This window comes from Alexandromys fortis, unplaced genomic scaffold, assembly GCF_014885135.2.
Source record: "Alexandromys fortis isolate MF-2015 unplaced genomic scaffold, M_Fortis_MF-2015_v1.1 scaffold_63, whole genome shotgun sequence".
Classification (NCBI taxonomy): Eukaryota; Metazoa; Chordata; class Mammalia; order Rodentia; family Cricetidae; genus Alexandromys; species Alexandromys fortis.
In genome coordinates this window covers 9,797,741-9,815,237 of record NW_026067953.1, presented here as the reverse complement: position 1 = coordinate 9,815,237, position 17,497 = coordinate 9,797,741, and the positions used below count along the sequence as shown (strand labels likewise).

Genomic DNA, 17,497 nt, shown 5'->3' with positions numbered 1-17,497 from the left:
CCTCCTAGGGACCTCACCAGTGACCATCCTGTCCCCTATCTGTCCCTCTGCAGGACTGGCACCAACTCCTCTGGAGAAGCCGTGCCCCTGGGGAGCCAGAGCCCACCCAACGACTCCCTGACACAGTTCGTACAGCAGCCCGACGTGGTCTATTTCATTCTTTTCCTGTGGCTCCTGGTCTACTGCTTGCTGCTCTTCCCCCAACTTGATGTCAGCCGACTCTGAAACGTGTGTCTGGAGAATAAAAAGACAGGACCCTAACCCGGGTGGAATTTGCCTCCTGCATCTTAACTGTCTGTTCGGGGTCGAGCCCCTTCTACAGAGATGGAAGACCTCAGAGGGAGCACAGGCCCCACCTCCTGTTGCTGTCTGGTTCAGTCTCTGCTCAGTTTCCCCTTGGTTCTCTACGACCTGAGAGCATGCTTCCCTCCCTGACTGTGTGCTCCGAGCTCAGGTTGGAAACTAGGTCTGTGAACAGGATTCTTCCTAATGTGCCTTGTTTGATCGATGCGCGTCCTTACTAATGTGTACCCCAAACCTGGGGCATAGCGTGTGAACATGTAGGTGTCCAAGCTCCTGGAGGAGCTTGAGTTACTTACTTTTATCTCAGGGGAGGGTCTGCCTGATTTCAAGAAAGAACAGAGTCCATACTAGGAAGGAAGGTACCCTGTTCTCCGCGTGTGAGTATTTGAGTGACGATGCCATGGCTCCCTTGAACCTCTCCTAGCCTGACGACCTGTTGTGTTCACTGGCACACACCTGCCTGCTCCCCAGAAATTACACCTGGGCATTGGCAGACTCCAAAGAAGAGGGTTCTCTGCCAGCTTGGTTGTGAGCCACGGCACAGTCTTTCACCTTGGTGTTCTTGGAGGGTTGTGTGTTTAATTCACTTTTGCATTGATTGGATTGAGGAGGAGCTGTGCTTTGCAATCCTTCTCCACCAGTAGGACCTCCCATCAGATGAAGGAGGAGAAGGAATCAGTCTAGATTTGCATTAAAAGCAAGATTCTGGCTGTCTCGGATAGCCCTGAGACTTCCTCCCATCCTGCGGAGTTTTCTGTACAGAATATGAAGTCCTTCTGGGGCTGCATGCAGGGCCCCAGAGTGCAGGAAGGGCCGGGGTCAGAATAAGCTCCCTTGGTGGAGCTGGAAGAGTTTCTGCAGGTTTCTGGACTCAGGATGCACACCTTGGCACCCGCATCCTTCGTAGTCAGCCATAACGGAGACCTTGAAAAGACTTTGTGGGAAGAACCAGGGTGTATAGGCCAGGGCAGGCAGCTTGTGAAAGGAGTGGCTTCTTCCCTCACCCCCTTTTGTCCTCAGCCCCCGCCCCAGCATCCTCTTGTCCTCTTCTCTGTGCAAAGGCTCAGGTCTGGGAAGATTCGAGGTCCCTCCTACCTTTGTCATCTCTCTCTAAAAGCACACACTACACAGCCCTTATAAAATTGTAAACTGAGCCGGACAGTGGTGGCACACACTTTTAATCCCAGCACTTGGGAGGCGGAGGCAGGTAGATCTCTGAGTTTGAGGCCAGCCAGGGCTATGCAGACAAACCCTGTCTCGAAAAACCAGAAAGAAAAAAGTAAATAAAAACCATAAGCTGTTAGTCAGGAGGAGGCCTCAGGGAACATTTTATTTAGCTGAACTCAAAGAAGCAAAGCAGGCTGCCCGAGGTCACACAGCCCACCAGAAGCAGACTGGCTGTGAGCGCACAGGCCACATGAGCCTCAATCTAGAACTGTCTTTTTTTTTTTTTTTTTTTTTTTGAGAAAACTTCCAGCAAGGTACACAAATGTCCTGGAAGGAAAAAAAAAAAAACTAAGTAAAATGTTCTCACTCAAACAAAGCCATCATTTTTCGACCTTTTATTTAACCTTCCAGCTTACCCTTAGCTCCTTCTAGAGTGTTCTTGACAGCTGCAAAGGCTTGTGCACTGCTCATTTCTATTGTTGCTGTGGCAGAATAAGTGGCAGAAAACAGCTGAAGAAGGGGGTTTGGAGCTCACTGTTCCAGGGTCACCGTCCATGATAAAGGGGGTCACAGCAGCTGGACTGTGAGCTGGCTCATCACACCGCTCAGTCAGGAAGCAGAGAGACACGAACGCTGGTACGCTGCTCACTTTCTCCTTTTTGTTCAGCCCAGGATGCCCAGTCCATGGCGTGGTGCTGCCCACATTCAGGGTGGGCTGTGTCTCTTTAGTTAAGACCTTCTGGAAAGACCTCTAGCGTCACATCCAGAAGTGTGTTCCCATAGTGATACTAAATGCCATCAAATCGACAATGAAGGTGGAGCATCACGTCTTGCCTTTGGCATGTGAGCATTGTTCTTAGTCCAGGAGTCATTCTCTTTAAGCAAGCCAAAGATTTGCTAGCTTTTAAATACAATTAAAACAATTTATGTAGCACATTGAGTCATGATGGCCAGAAACCTGGCCTCAACCGTTTTGATTGGCATCTGCCTCCCCTCCCAGAAAGAACTGAGGCCTTCCAAGGGGGAATGCTCTTCTGAGCTTGGAGCAATTCCAGGTTGAAGGCCTGAAGCTCCCTAGAAAGAGAACTTACTTAAAAAACTCCCTGGTCCTATTGGAAGTTCAAAAGCACAGATGATAAAGGTTCTGTGTGAGATGTTTTATGTCCTCACACACAGCAGTTCTCTCCCAGATGAGGTACCAGAGAAGAGCTGGCCCAGATGTGAATCTTGTGTTTTATGGGACTAGACCAGGCTGCTTCTCTCTCGCCTCCTACAGTTGCTAACCGCCTTTAAAATGTCTTCAGGTAAGATGCCCAAGAGTCGCTGGGTTCAGGCTGGCAGGAAGTCGGCTTTACTTTAAAGGAAAAAGCAATCTCATGGAGTGTAGGGGTGAATAGAAGAGGTGACTGTGGAAAGCCGCTGGGCAAGCCATCCAATCTCTTGACGTTTTTAAAAAGATTAACTTTAAAGTGTGTGTGTATGCGCATAAGTACAAGTACCACGGAGGCCCTAAGAAGGTATCAGATCCCTGTGTGGGTGCTAAGAACTGAAGCAGGGTCCTCTGCAAGAGCAGCATGCACCCGTCACCACTGGTCATGTCTCCAGCCGTGCTTAGCATCTGTTAAATGAGAAAATGCTGTAGGTTTGAAATGAGGACAGCTGCCCCTGAGGCTTGCTTGTGCTGGTGGTCCCTTTCGTCACTTCAAGCTGTTCTTCTAGTCCCCTCTGTGCTTCTGTGTGACATACAGCAGGCTTGCTAATACCTTAGATGGGAATTCCGCTCTCACCAGTACCATACAGGGTTTCCTCAGTATATTTAGATCATGTGATGCATGCATCCCTATTTCATGAAAATGCTGTCTTGAGCATGTGGGGACTGCAGCTTCTGAGCTAAGTTGTGGGGAGCGGTTACATATCCTTGCTTGTTGGTATCTCCTTCCTTCCCCCCTTTCTTCCTTTTCTTTCTGTGTCCCCCCCTTCCCCCTCCATCCATTCTTCACTAACTTCTTGAGAAATGGAGCTTGAGAAATAAATGTAAATATTTTTAAGGGTTTTATTCCCCCATGACTTCAAGTGTCTGTCTTCTGCCCTTACCATGTGGCTGGGCATAGATCTGCAGGTGGAAATGGTGCCCTCGCCACTCCTTGCCAATGATGTTATTAAAATTTCTGATGCCATTCCTATCCCCATGCCTTTACGCATGACGTGAATTTTCCCCATTCCTGGAGATAACACCAGTCTCTTCTTGGGGACCTGACCTGATGCTGTCATGCCCTTGTTATGGTATCTATTTCCTCATGGAAAGTCTCTTAAATTCTCTTACAGTTGCTTGCTTGCTTTCTGAATCCCTGGCTCATCTAATATTTGTATCTATTTTAAATCCCTCACCTCTGTATTTGTCTGCTTTCCACCTTCTCTTCCCAACATGAATGTTTTATTTTTAACTTCTGAAAACCTTCCTATTCTCTGGGTTTTGTCGCATGACACCCTGTTCTTGGTCAGGGGCACGGGTCTTCTCTGTGGGCCATACAAGTGTTGGGGGCTTTGTTTACTCTCAGAATTGCCTTTGTTTCCTCTAAGTTTCATTTGTCTCGGTTGGGCTCAGTCTCCACCTTTCGCATTATGAATAAATACTTGTGTCTATTCCTCTTTAAATGTGATGCACCCAGGAGTGGGCAGGAAGCTCCAATGACCATCTGGTAGACTAGTGTCCCCCAGTGGTCTGGCTTATCTCTGAAGAGCCTATCATATCAGTGGTTGCCTGTGTCTTCTGGAGCTTATTCCATGTGCTTACAGATCTCCCCACCGCTCCTGCATGGAAAAGAGGCTGCTGATAGCCCATGCAGTGCACTTGTGCAGTGCAGTAATCCTGTCTCCTCTGGGCAGAAGCCACCACCATACCCGCTTTGTTTCACTGGCAGAGGTTGGCAGTTTTCCTTTTCTCTGAGCAGATCAGTCCTCAACTAGGACAGAGGCTGGGTTTTAACTCCCAGACGCTCCCCTGGCCAGGTGCATAAGCCATAGGGTGGGACCCAGAGACCCCTGAGTACTAAGTCCAGGCCTTGAAGAATCTGTCTCAGTAATCACCAAGGAACATCCTGAAGTTGCTCCTGCCTAGCTTAGTCTTGTGTGCCTAGGTTGTGTGGGTTTTTTTTTTCTTGTTCTCTATTAGAGAGGCAAAGCCTTTGTCTGGCTGCATGGGAGGGGCAGGAGACCCAAGAATTAGCACCATGTCTTAGCCCACCTTCACTGTTCCAATGCACAAGCCCTTCTTAGGTGCCAAAGTGGGAGGTTCCTCAGTGCTGCCCCTGCAGGCACGTGGTGTGAGGACCCTTCCCTCCTTCCGTCTTAGTGGACTCTACTGCAGCTCTGAATGGACGGTGCCTGTGGCCTCCTGTCTACTCTTTCCTGTCCATGGCTACGGAACTTTCTTTACTTTACATTTATTCTGACTGACAAAATAAGTAAGCAATATGTTCTGTACACTTAGTTTCACTACTATTTGTTTTTGTTTTTGTTTTTTTGTTTTTTTTTTTTTTTTTTTTTTTTTTTTGAGACATAGTCTTGCTAAGTAGCCCAGGCTGGCCTTGAACTCTTGTGTCCCCTGCCCCGTTCTCCTACGTGCTAGGTTACAGGCATGCACTACCCTGCTCAGCTTCAGTGTGCCATCTTGATCCATAAATGCCTTTGGATTTTCTTGATAGTGGGTTAGGTGGCTCATTGTCCTAACTAAATTCGGGGTCCTGGGTGAATCTTCTGAAGCTGTAAGACAGCAAGGGTCGGAGAGCATCAGGTGGCACAAGAAAGCTCTGTTTGAAGGTCGTGGCTTGAAGCATTCCTCCTCCTCTTCTTCCTCCTCCTCCTCCTCCTCCTCCTCTTCCTTCTCCTCCTCCTCTTCCTTCTCCTCCTCCTCCTCTTCCTTCTCCTCCTCCTCTTCCTTCTCCTCCTCCTCTTCTCCTCCTCCGCCTCCTCCTCTTCCTTCTCCTCCTCCTCCTCCCCTTCCTTCTCCTCCTCCTCCTCCTTCTCCTCTTTCTCCTCCCTCCTTTCTAGTTTTGCTGCCTGCTCCCACGGAACACTTAGGTCTCCAAAATCCTCACAAGATGCAGTCTGTGAGGTCACATGGTTTCTACCCTTGCTATACCTGCCACTCCACCCCCGACTCCCATGCAAGGAACAGATTGTCCACACTGGCCTTTGCAGACAAGGTTCTCTACTAGTTATGCTTGGAGTTTGGGCAGAATTTCCCCTTAGAAGCTGTGGTTTTCCTTAGCGTTAGTGACGAAGTCTAGAGGCTGCTGGACAGATGTGTCCTTAGTGGAGAAATGTACTCCAACACTCTCTCTGCCCCAGGACCTGTGTTTGTCCACTGCAGGGCTCAGCCTGGTCAGCAGTGCTCACCTGCACTGTAAACAGTGGCATTGAGAAGGCAGGGATTCTCTAAGTCACAATCTCTTTGGTGGCTTTGGGGACCATGTGAAGGCTCAGTGTCCTCTTTAGAGATGAAGCCGAGGTGGAGGATCATGTGAGTTTACAGCTGCCCCACCAGTCCAGGCAGTCAGTAAGATGGTACCGAAAACAAAAAGCAAACAAACCAAACCTGAAGAAAGCAAAAACGAGAACACACAGCCCCATCGATTTTCTAGCCGGTGGCTTTGGGGTGGCCATTCCTTCCCAAGGAAGGCTTGTATAACACTGCAGCCACCCTCAGTGAGGCCTCCGAACACCACTGGAGCGCATCTCACCACTAGAAGTCACCCAATGGAGTAGGAGACACCTCGGAAGAACATAGCCTGCCTTCCATGGTGAGATCAGTCTCTTTCCGTGAATGTCATTGTCATGATGACATGGACTCCTCCGTATGAATTCTTCTTCTCAAACTCCAGAGGGCTGAGTGTAGTCTGAGGCCCAGCCTCCCTCTCTCTCTTGCTTAGAGACACTGTCCTTAGGGATCACCACTGATTTTCCTATCTGGACTCCAGGTGAGGCAGGTGCAACATCCAGGGTCTGGGCCCGAGTAGCCCGTGAGTCTTCTAGTCTGTCCCGGAGAGGGGATGCTCTCATGAGCACATCTCGGATCTGGGTGAGTGACTGAAGACATGGTGCTGGTGTCTCTCTCATTGTCTGAAAATTGCTGTGGAGGTTTTCCTTTACCCGTTAGCCAAAGTGAGACAGAACAGCCTTGCCTGGACTGCACCTCCTCCCTGACGTTCACTTGACTATGGCTTCTGCCTGCTTTTCTGGAGGCCCACTCTGCCTCATCTTCGAGCAGCTTTTACAAGAGGAAGTGTTAAGCCATTGTCTACTTGTAAACTCACTTGGCCAGCTGTCCAGGGAAGTATTTTCTTCAGGGAAGATCAAAAAGACTGGCTCCAGAGATAAGATGTTCACAGCCTCCAGCTAATTAACTCTGACAGGAGATTTACTGCTTAGGATCTCTGGGAGTTCAAGGGCAGCCTGGTCTACAAAGTGAGTTCTAGGATTGCCAGGGTTACACACAGAGAAACCCTGTCTTGTCTTGAACATCCGCCCCCTCCACCAGAAAAGAAGAAAAATGAAGTGATAATCCAAGGAGATTCTGATTTGGGGATTCTAGTCTACTTGGGAGTAGCGGGTGGGATTCTCTGAGCCATCCCTTCTTTACCTCATCCCTGCCCACTGTCTTCCCACCAGGTTTTTGCCCATTTTGATCCAACCTGTGCATAGCTACTTAAATCCCATGAAATCCATGGTTAACCTACAAATGTAAATTTACAGCAAATATATATATATATACATATATATATGTATATATATATATATATGTTTGGCTCTAGCTTGTAGCAGCAAAAACTCACTATTCCAAACCCACAGCCCCTCAGTAGCTTCAGCCAGCACCTAGCCCTGCCCCCAAATGCTCCCTGTCTCCACCTCCAATGCATGCTTCTTAGAGAGAGAATTCAGGCTTTTTCCTTCAGACGTAAACCTAGAGAAAGAAGGGTTTAGGAGAACATAGTGAAGAGTGAGGATTGAAAGCCAGCCATGGTGGTGCACACCTAGAATCCTAGCATGGAGGAGTCTGGGGCAGGAAGATTGTTAGCCTGGCTCAAGGAGCAAAAATTCTATCTCAAAAGAAGAAAATAAAAACAACAAACAAAAACCAAATGGGCAAAAAAAAAAAAAAAAAAAAAANAAAAAAAAAAAAAAAAAAAAAAAAAAAAAAAAAAAAAAAAAAAAAAAAAAAAAAAAAAAAAAAAAAAAAAAAAAAAAAAAAAAAAAAAAAAAGAAAGAAAGAAAAAAAAAGAAAAAGAAAGAAAGAAATCCCCACAAAATCAACTTTAAAAAAGATTTTATTTGTATGTTAATGTGTGTGAATGTTTTGTCTGCATGTGTGTATTTGTACTATGTGTGCAGTGCCTAGAGAGGCCAGCGTAGAGTGCTGGGTCCCTGGAACTGGAGTTACAGATGGTTTCGAGCCACGTAGGTTGCCTGCAAGAGTGGCAAGTGCTCTGAGTCACGGGAGCCGTTTCTCAAGCCCCTCAAATAAACATTTTCAAGCGTTAAAACAGGAGTGGAAGACCATGAATTCCGTGGATAAAGTTATCACCACCCTCTCTTACATGAGAATCATTTTTTCTTTAAGTTTAAAAGTCATGAATTGGCTGGAGAGATGGCTCAGCAGTTAAGCTGCTCTTCCAGAGGACCCAGGTTCAATTCCCAGTCTCCACATGGCAGCTCACAATGGTCTATAACTCCAGTTCCAAGGGATCTGACACCCTCACACAGACAGACATGCGGGTAAAACACCAGTACAAATAAAAATAAAAGTCATGAATTTTGCATTAAAAAGAAAGAAATAGAGAGACCTCATTTAGTCGAGGCTTGTTTCATTGGTGACAGCGAATGCTTGTTTTCCCAGCACATCAAGTCTGTAGGCACCGAGACTGCAAGGCTGTGTAGGGAGAGCAGCCGCGGAATGCCTGTGCTCTCGAATGTCACGTGAGGATAGAGACAATGTCTTAAAGGAAAGTTGGGGAGTTCCCACGCTTGAGACAGTCCTGGCCTGGGAATCACACCTCTGACAATGCATTTACCTCTCAGGGTGGAAGGTTGGAGAACCACAAAGGTCCTCTCAGGGCTTAAAGCTCCAGGCTTAGCAAGGTCTTGTTTGTTTTTATCTCTGTAAGTGGCCTATTCACTTAATAAGTGCGCTTGTGTCAAGGAGTGAACTGCCAAAACTTAGAGCTTGCATCAGGCTGCATGTCTGAAAAAGGTGCCTTGTGTGTGTGTGTGGGTGGCCTGACAGTTACAAGGTTTGAAGTGGAACTTTGAAGCTCTAAGTCAGCACCCCAGACAGTGTCCCAGGAGGAATGTCCTTGAAATTCAAGAATTTAGCTCTTGGAATAATTAGCTACTGCCTGGATCTTTCCATCCCTCCCAGCCTTTTCCTCTTACTCTAGCAAAGAGAGCTCTGTAGAGCATCCCTGGGGAGGGTGTGGTAGGGAGGGCGGGCTCTACAGTGAGAGGTGCCCCTGCCTTCTGCCCTTGAAACTGAACCTTACAATACTACCTGCATTATTTACTTCTGTGCTGATAATATCGGCCAAAGACAAAACAGGAAAATGTTCCTCCCTCCCAAGCACTGTTGGGACAGGTTGTGAAGCCTGGAGACAGAATAGTATTCTGTCTTGAATTCCTCTTGGATGGGGATGGGTGTTTTGTTCCTTTGGGGCCTGGGATATCGTTAACAGAATTAATATTTTCTTAATGGCATGGCAGAGAATCTCATGGCTTATGCCTGAAAGTTGCAGAACTGTTGGGGACAAAAGCAAAGTGTTATTTTGTGGTACAAGGATTATTTTGTCTATTTAGTGTGCAGAACTATAGCTTTATGAAAACAAAGGGATCTTTGTAAAAAAATATGCTGTGTGAATGTGCACTCTTATTTATTGATTATTGTAAATGAAGATATAAATGAATACTTGCATAATTTATACCTGTGGGAAACCCCTGGAGTGTTTGTTACTCGACAGTTTTCTATCTTGGAACTTTGGGCCTGGTGCTATGATGAATGACCTTGTAAAATCTCGTGTATTCTTAAGAAAAATTTTCAAAATAAATTTCTTGAACTGATCACTTTTCTCTGATAACTAATTTTTGTCTGTGTGTGTGGGATATGTATGTGCATATGTGTGCATGTGTTCTTTCGAACCAGAAATGACACTGTCCTTCTTTTCCTAAAAATACTTTTACCCACTTTTACCATCTGCCTTCACAGGAAACACCCTCTTCCTTGGTGTGTTGGTTTGAAAGAAATTGGCCCCCAGAGGAAGTGGCACTGTCAGAAGGTGTGGCTTTGTTGGAGTAGGTGTGGCCTTGTTGGAGGAAGTATGTCACTGTGGTGCTGGACTTTGAGGTCTCCTATGCTCAAGCTTTGCTCAGTGTGATAAACAGTTCACTTCCTGTTGCCTGCAGATCCAAGATGTAAAACTCTTAGCTCATTCTCCAGCACCATGTCTGTCTGCACCCACCATGCTTCCTCCCACCATTAAGATAATGGTCTAGACCTCTGAAACTGTAAGCCAGTCCCAGTTAAATGTTTTCCTTTATAAGAGTTGCTGTGGTCATAGTATCTCTTCACAGCAATAAAAACCCTGCTCAGCTTTGACCACTTGCCTTGAGGCTTTTTTAACAAAGACCCAAGAAGGAATGACAGCAGTGCATCATCCCCAAGTGTCCTCATGAGGCTGGTTCTCAGAGTTTGGTCAGAGGCCACAGAACTTGGATGCACAGGTTGAAAATACAATGGTGTGATACTGTCATGTGAGCTACACGCATTCTTATTCTTCAGTCACCTCAAATTACTCATGATACTGTGACATGTGTGCTTATTTAAACAGTTATCATATTATTTGGGGAATAATGGCAGAAAGATAGTTTGCCCATGCTATGTGCAATACAGATTCAAGTGTGTGTGTGTGTGTGTGTTCCCCAGTTGATCCAATCCTCAGATTGGATAGACTGCTAGGCCTGCATTCCCCAACCTTTTATTTTTTTTTTAAATCTAGTTTATGATCTATAGCAGTGTTTCTTAATCTTCCTAATGCTGCAACCCTTTAATAAAGTTTCTCATGTTGTGGTTATCCCCAACCATAGAATAATTTTTGTTGCTACTTCATAACTATAATTTTGCTACAGTTATGAATCATAATGTAAATATCTATGTTTGTTGGTGATCTTAGGTGACTCAGAGTGGGGCATGGGCAGTGACAGAAGTATCCCCAGAGCTCAATGACCAGACAATCTAGCCAGTGAACTCTGGGTTCAATGAGAGACCGTGTCTCAAATGATATGGTGGAGAGCAATAGTCAATTTCTGGCTTTCACATTGCAGGCACACACATGAGCACACACGCATGTGCTACACATACATATAGAAAAAATATTTAAAAGGTTGATTTTTCACTTCTGTCTGGAGAGGCCTTCAGCCTCGATTCGTCTATTAACTGACCTGTTCTTCCAGCCACTTTTGAATCTCTTGTGGCTGTGTCATCTCTAAACTGTAGTTCCCACCCCCGTGCTCCACAGTGGAGACTGTATATTTAGACAGCTTAGACTTCAGAGTGGAGGGAGAGGTAGCTGTGAGCCACCACTGCAGGTGTCCAAGAAGGACCACACCCCATATCTTCCTTTGTCTCTTTATCTGGGTGAAGCCACTGGCCACAGCTACCAAGGAGGAAGGAGACTGTTCACTGGCTGGTTGTGGAGTTGGGTAAGTTGCAGTGAAGATTGGTGTGTTAATCAGCTTCCCACTGCTTTGACAAATACCCATGAGAACAACTTCAAGGTGTGCCTTACTTACCTTTCTTTTGCCGTAAAGACACCATGGTCAGGGCAACTCACAGAAGATAGAACATATTTGAAGCTCACAGTTCAGAGGGCGAGTCCATGACCATCATGGCAGGGAGCATGGCAGCATGCTATCACGGCACTAAAGCCATAGCTAAGAACTTAAATCCCAAATTCATCCATGGAGAGCTAACTGGGAATAGTGTGGACTTTTGAACGCTCAAAGCTACCACTCCTAGTGACACACCTCCTCCAACAGGGCCACACCTTCTAATCCTTGCCAAACAGTTCCACTGACTGAAAGCCATGCCTTACAACATATGGGCCTATGAGGTTATTGCCATTCAAACCACCACAAGGTGAAAGGTTTATTTTTACAGTCTTGGACACATCAGTCTCTATTCAGTCTTTAGGTGGATGGTTCTGTTGCGGTGACCTGAAGCAAGTCTGAGCATCATGGCAGAGACCATGTGATAGGAAGCAGTGGGGCAGGGCAGGGCACAGACATATTCTTTTAAAGTCACAGCTCCAGTGACCTGCTTCCCCCAGTCAGGTTCTACCTCCTGACATTTCCATACCTCCTAGTAATGCCACCAATTATAAACAGACCGATAAATTAACCCATTGATGAAGTCAGAGCCCTTCACGATCCAACCATGTTCCAAAAGCCACATATGTAATCCCTATTTGCTCTGGGGACCATGCCTTCAGTTCATGAACTTTTGGGGGAATGGGTACTTGACAGCAGCAAGCACCCTGGGTAGTATGTGTCAGGGGCTGGGTCAGCTGTGGCAGCTGGCTACCTCAGCACACAAGCCTTCTGGTTAGATTTGGTGACAGAGGTCAGAAGGTGGTAAAGCTACATTCCCTCTGATGGAGCACACAAACCATCCCGGGAGGGGAAAGAATCATGAAGGCCATGCCTGCCATGTGCTGGGCCCTCTCCCAGGTGCCAGGCTATGAAGCACCCAACTCAATATCCAAACTTTTATGGTGGACGCTGCATCATCCCACAAGAGGCAAAGAATAGAAGAAATAAATGGGTTGCTGGGCGGTGGTGGCGCATGCCTTTAATCCCAGCACTTGGGAGGCAGAGGCAGGTGGATCTCTGTGAGTTCGAGACCAGCCTGGTCTACAAGAGCTAGTTCCAGGACAGGCTCCAAAACCACAGAGAAACCCTGTCTCGAAAAAGCAAAAAAAAAAAAAAAAAAGGAAGAAAGAAAGAAAGAAATGGGTGGCAATGAAGGGGCAGAACTGAAGTGAAAATCTGAGGCCCCAGGAATTTCCTGGCAAACCAATGTGCTTTTGGAGCCCCTTCAGGTGGCCCCAAAGCTGTGAAATGTGACCTCAAGAAGGTGTGATCGTGGGAAAACCTTGCAGACACCCCCAGGAAGAAAGCTGGCAACCAGGTGCAGGTATAAAGTTCTATTATCTCTAGGGAAGGAGACCACGGGAGCTTCCGGTGCCCCAGGCCACAGTCAGATCCAGATTTCAGGGACCGTGGACCAACTTCAGCTTTCCCAAGCTCAGTTCTTATCGGCCTTGCCATAGCCTAACACCTGTGTGGACCAAGATGAGCCACATGGAAGCAACTGGAGCATCAGTGAAATGGCACCACCCTGCTGTCCGTCTTTAAACTCCTTTGTCCTCACCTCCACCCTTCCCCTGCCCACTAGTCTTCATTCCTGGACATTGCTGTGCCACTGCCATAACAGATCGGAGAAATGTCCCTGGCAGCCTTGGGTTTTCTAGACCGCCATTGGCTCTTCTCTGTGCCGCCCTCTCGGTCTCTATCCTGACACCCTTGGGAGGGCTGTAAGATGGCGACTAGGAAGCCACAGGCTGACAGTTTAAAACCCGTGTGTTGGACCCTCCGGTCTTTCTGGGCTGAAGGATGACCTATCTGTGGTGACCAGAGAAAGCCCTAGAGTTTGAAGCGTGTGTAGGTGCGCATGCACATGTGTGTGCATGGGGGGGGGGCAATAGTGTTTACACTACAGGTGCCATGTTTTATGTGGTGTTGTCTAAAAACTATCTGTCCAGTCTCTGGAGATTGTGGGATGATTCTAGATTACGTATGTAAGGAGAGGGTGTAACTGGAACCCCAGGCTGGATCTGGGTACATCTGGGGAAAGAACGCCCCCAAATTGCTATGAGTCCGTGGGATTGTTCTCATTCAAACCATGCTTTGACATGCACTTGACAGATGGGTCCTTCAGTGCCATGCCATCCCCATTCCCAGAGCCACACACAGGACAATGTGCTAAGGGCGCCAACAGCATTTGTGATACTGGGAGAAATCTGATTTATCTCAGTCCTGTTTGGTACCCTGATGGTGCTGGAAGATGCAGGCTTACTGAAGTGATGTGTTCATTGTGCCCAGTGTGACAGCTAGACCAAAATTGCTATGTACTTGGAGGCCTTGGCACCAAACAGGGTTTCTCCCTCTCAGAAAGGATTCCTCTACTGGTGAGTAAGCCTAGGCTGCCTTGAGAAGGCTCACACTGTCCTGGTCTAGCCTTCTGCAGCTGTCCCACTATAGTTCCTGAAGAAACAGGGATGCCCAGCAAGGTAGGTACAGGCCTGTCATGCTGTTAGCCTCCTTGAGTGTGTGCTGCAGCGAGAAAGCCTCTCCTCCTCACTGTCTGCACCACTCCCAACATCGGCATCAAATGACTGTTCAGCGACATCATCAGTCAGATAAGAAATAGTGCACCTCTCTTATCCCTACAGGGTCATCTTCAAAATAAACTGGACTGTTTACCCCCATTGAGAGCAAACTGGAAACGATTGAACAACAAATCTGGGAGCCGAGACTTGGAGAAGTGACTTAGACATCATAATCAATCTAATTATTAATCACTCTGGTTGTCTTAAAACAAAACCCAACATTACCCTTTCCCTTTTGAAGGTAGCAAGTGTTGATTGGTCCAGTGAATGCCTCCTTAAATGAGATTTTGCTTGCTACAACAAACGGAAATGTCTCCATGCCCTTTGTCCCACCAAGACTGGGAAGTCTGGGTTTATAGTTTCTCCTGATGGACTTTGAGGTTTCAAAATCCCCCTACTAACTGAGAAGTTTTAATATAAAATTAATAATATTATGTGTATGGGTGTATATCTATGTGTACCATGTGCGTGCCTGGTATCCACAGAGGCAACAAACCAAAAAACAAAAACAAAAACAAAAAAGGTGTCAGATCCCCTGGAACTGTAGTTACATATAACTGAGAGCCCCCATGTGATGCTGGCAGTCAAACCCAGGTCCTCTGCAAAAGTAGTCAGTGCATTAACCACGGAGCCATCTCTCCAGCCTGGTGAGCAACTTTTTATATGTTTTTTTTTGTTGTTGTCTACATTCTTTTACTGTTCATCTGCTCATATTTTGTCACTGGGTTGTTTACATTACTAAGTTTTCAAAATTATAAAAGCATATATTATAGCAGCCTCGTCTACAGAGTGAGTTCCAGGACAGCCAGGACTACACAGAAAAAAAAACCTTTCTTTCTTTCTTTCTTTCTTTCTTTCTTTCTTTCTTTCTTTCTTTCTTTCTTTCTCTTTTTTTTTTTTGTTTTTCAAGACAGGGTTTCTCTGTAGCTTTGGTGCCTGTCCCGAAACTAGCTCTCGTAGACCAGGCTGGCCTCGAACTCACAGAGATCCGCCTGCCTCTGCCTCCCGAGTGCTGGGATTAAAGGCATGCGCCACCACCGCCCGGTAAAAAAACATTTCTTGAAAAACAAAACAAAGCAAAAAACCAAAAGCCCAGAAAGAAATACATATTACAGAGACCAGTCATGCTTTAGCTAGGCATCTGGACAGCATCCTCTGCAAACTTGTGGCTTGTCATTTGACATTCTTAACAGTGTCTTTTTCAGATAACAGAAGTGGTTTTTTTGTTTGTTTGTTTCTTTTTTTTTTTCAAGACAGGGTTTCTCTGTGTAGCTCTGGCAGTCCTGGAACTTACTCTGTAGAGCGGACTGGTCTTGAGCTCACAGAGATCTGCCTGGCTCTGCCTCCCAAGTGCTGGGATTAAAGGGGTGCACCACCATCAGCGAGCTGAAGTTTTAAATTTGGAGCTATTTGATCAATTAAATTTTTTGGCTATGGTTTTACCACGTCTGTAATTATTTTGCTGTACTGTCTTAGTTAGACATCATATCCTTTTGGGATTTATATTTTTGCCTATGATACAGTCTGTTGATTTTTGTACACATGCAAAGGATTTTTTTGCATAGATATTGTGATGTCTAACTCTGCTTGTCACTTGGTTCTAGAATTAACTAACACCTGAGCAGGTCTGTGATGGCATTTTCTAGAATGACTGACAAGTGGTGATAACCCTCCCCTGAAGAGGGCAGCACCTTTTGGCAGTGGACAAGCCTTTGCTCCTTGCTGGTGAGGGCCTCTTCCCTGTTGCTGAACTGCTGCCATCAAGACATTCTAAAACGATGTTCCTACTGCACGAACTGGCTTTGTGGGAGCCTAGGCAGTTTGGATGCTCACCTTACTAGGCCTGGATGGAGGTGGGTGGTCCTTGGACTTCCCACAGGGCAGGGAAACTTGATTGCTCTTTGGGCTAACGAGGGAGGGGGACTTGGTGGGGGGGGGGGGAGGGAAATGGGAGGCAGTGGCGGGGAAGAATCAGAAATCTTTAATAAATAAATAAAAATAAAAAAATAAAATAAAAAAGATGTCATTAACAAGGAATGATCTTGATGAAAAGATAAACATATGGATGGATGGACGGATATAAAACATCTGTTAAAAAAACCAAATGTTTTTGTTAAAGATGTCAAAGAAATTCCAACAATTGGTGCCAGAGCAATTAGCTATCTATATTAAAGTTCTCTAGAGGAACAGAACTGATAGAATGACTATATACTAGAGGGGCTTTATTATCATATTGACTTAAATCAGCAGTTCTTAACCTGTGGGGCACAACCCCTTTTGGGGGGTCACATATCAGGTATCCTGCACATCAGATACTTACATTATGGTTCATACCAGTAGTAAAATTACAGTTATGAAGAAACAACAAAATAACTTTTTATTTTGTTAGGGGGTCACCACAACATGAGGACTGTATTAAAGGGCCTAAATATTAGGAAAGTTGAGAAACACTGGGTTAAATGATATTAAATAATACAGGCTTGGTAGTCCAGCAATGACTGCCTGCACTGTGAGGTTAAGAACACGGAAGCTGCTCGGTCCATGAGTCTAGATGGCTCGAAAGTCCTGATTTGGTTCTGACGTCTGGGAGAATTCCTAAAGAGCCACTGGTCTTCAGCCAGTGTTGGAAGGCCAAATAAGCTGATGTCAGCCAAGGATGGTACATACAGACTGTTGGAAAATCAGAATTGCTTAGAATCTAACAGTGGTTTGGGAAGAATTGGCATTTCTTTTTTATTTTTAACTTTTTAATTGATTCTTTGTGTTTTTCACATCATGTATCTCTACCCCATTATTTTCCCATCCCTTCGTATCTACCCTCTTCCCTTGTAACTCCCCCTCCAAAAAATAAAGCTTAAGAGGAAAAAAGAGACAATCAATCTTGTCATGGATACTGTACTGTGATACAGTGAGCCACAAAGTAAACCCTTTTATCCATATAGTTTTGCTTGTAAGCGTTCATTGGAAAGTCACTGGTCTGATTCAAGGTCTCTAGTTTCTGCTACACTATCAATGCTGGGCCTTCACTGGAACTCCTGTTGGTTATTCTGCTGCCGCCCTGTGTTGTGGAGATCCTGCAGCTTTGGGTCTGCAGAACCGGTCCCTCCATGTGCTCCAGCAGATCACAGATGTGGCGGATGATGGGGTGGGTCAACACACAACCCTAGTTCTGGGCCTTAGTAATTGCAGGGTTAGTCAGCCCACCAGCTTTCCCTTACCCTCCCCCCCAGGATGAGCATTCCTGCATTGTTGTGGTGAGTTCACCCCTTGTAGCCATGAGCAAAGGGTGGGGACAGTTCTGCTGCTCTCATGTTCTCAGGGTCAGTTCTCCCACACTAATGGCGCCAAAGTGGACAATTTCATCCACATAAAACCCAAGAGAGCTTGGGAAGGAATTCTAGACACAAAAGAACGTGGTTAAGCACGGCTTTGTAGTAGCAGCATTTGGGCGGGGGTGGGGGTGGGGTGGGGGGGATGGGTTCTGTTTGCTAGAGGCAAGTGCATCTCATTTAAGTGAGGCTTCCTGGCTCAGC

At 46.1% G+C, this 17,497-nt stretch overlaps 1 protein-coding gene across 5 annotated transcripts in view; it reads left to right on the top strand.

Annotated features, from left to right (window-relative positions):
* Positions 1-1,757, top strand: part of Clmn (calmin) — a 97,750-nt gene extending 95,993 nt beyond the window's left edge. For all 5 annotated transcript variants that reach the window (XM_050151566.1, XM_050151565.1, XM_050151568.1 and 2 more), the window contains one exon: positions 54-1,757. In XM_050151566.1, the coding sequence (XP_050007523.1) occupies positions 54-225 (172 nt within the window). In that variant the 3' untranslated portion in view covers positions 226-1,757. The remainder of the gene's footprint in view (positions 1-53) is intronic.
* The last annotated feature ends 15,740 nt before the right edge of the window (positions 1,758-17,497 follow it).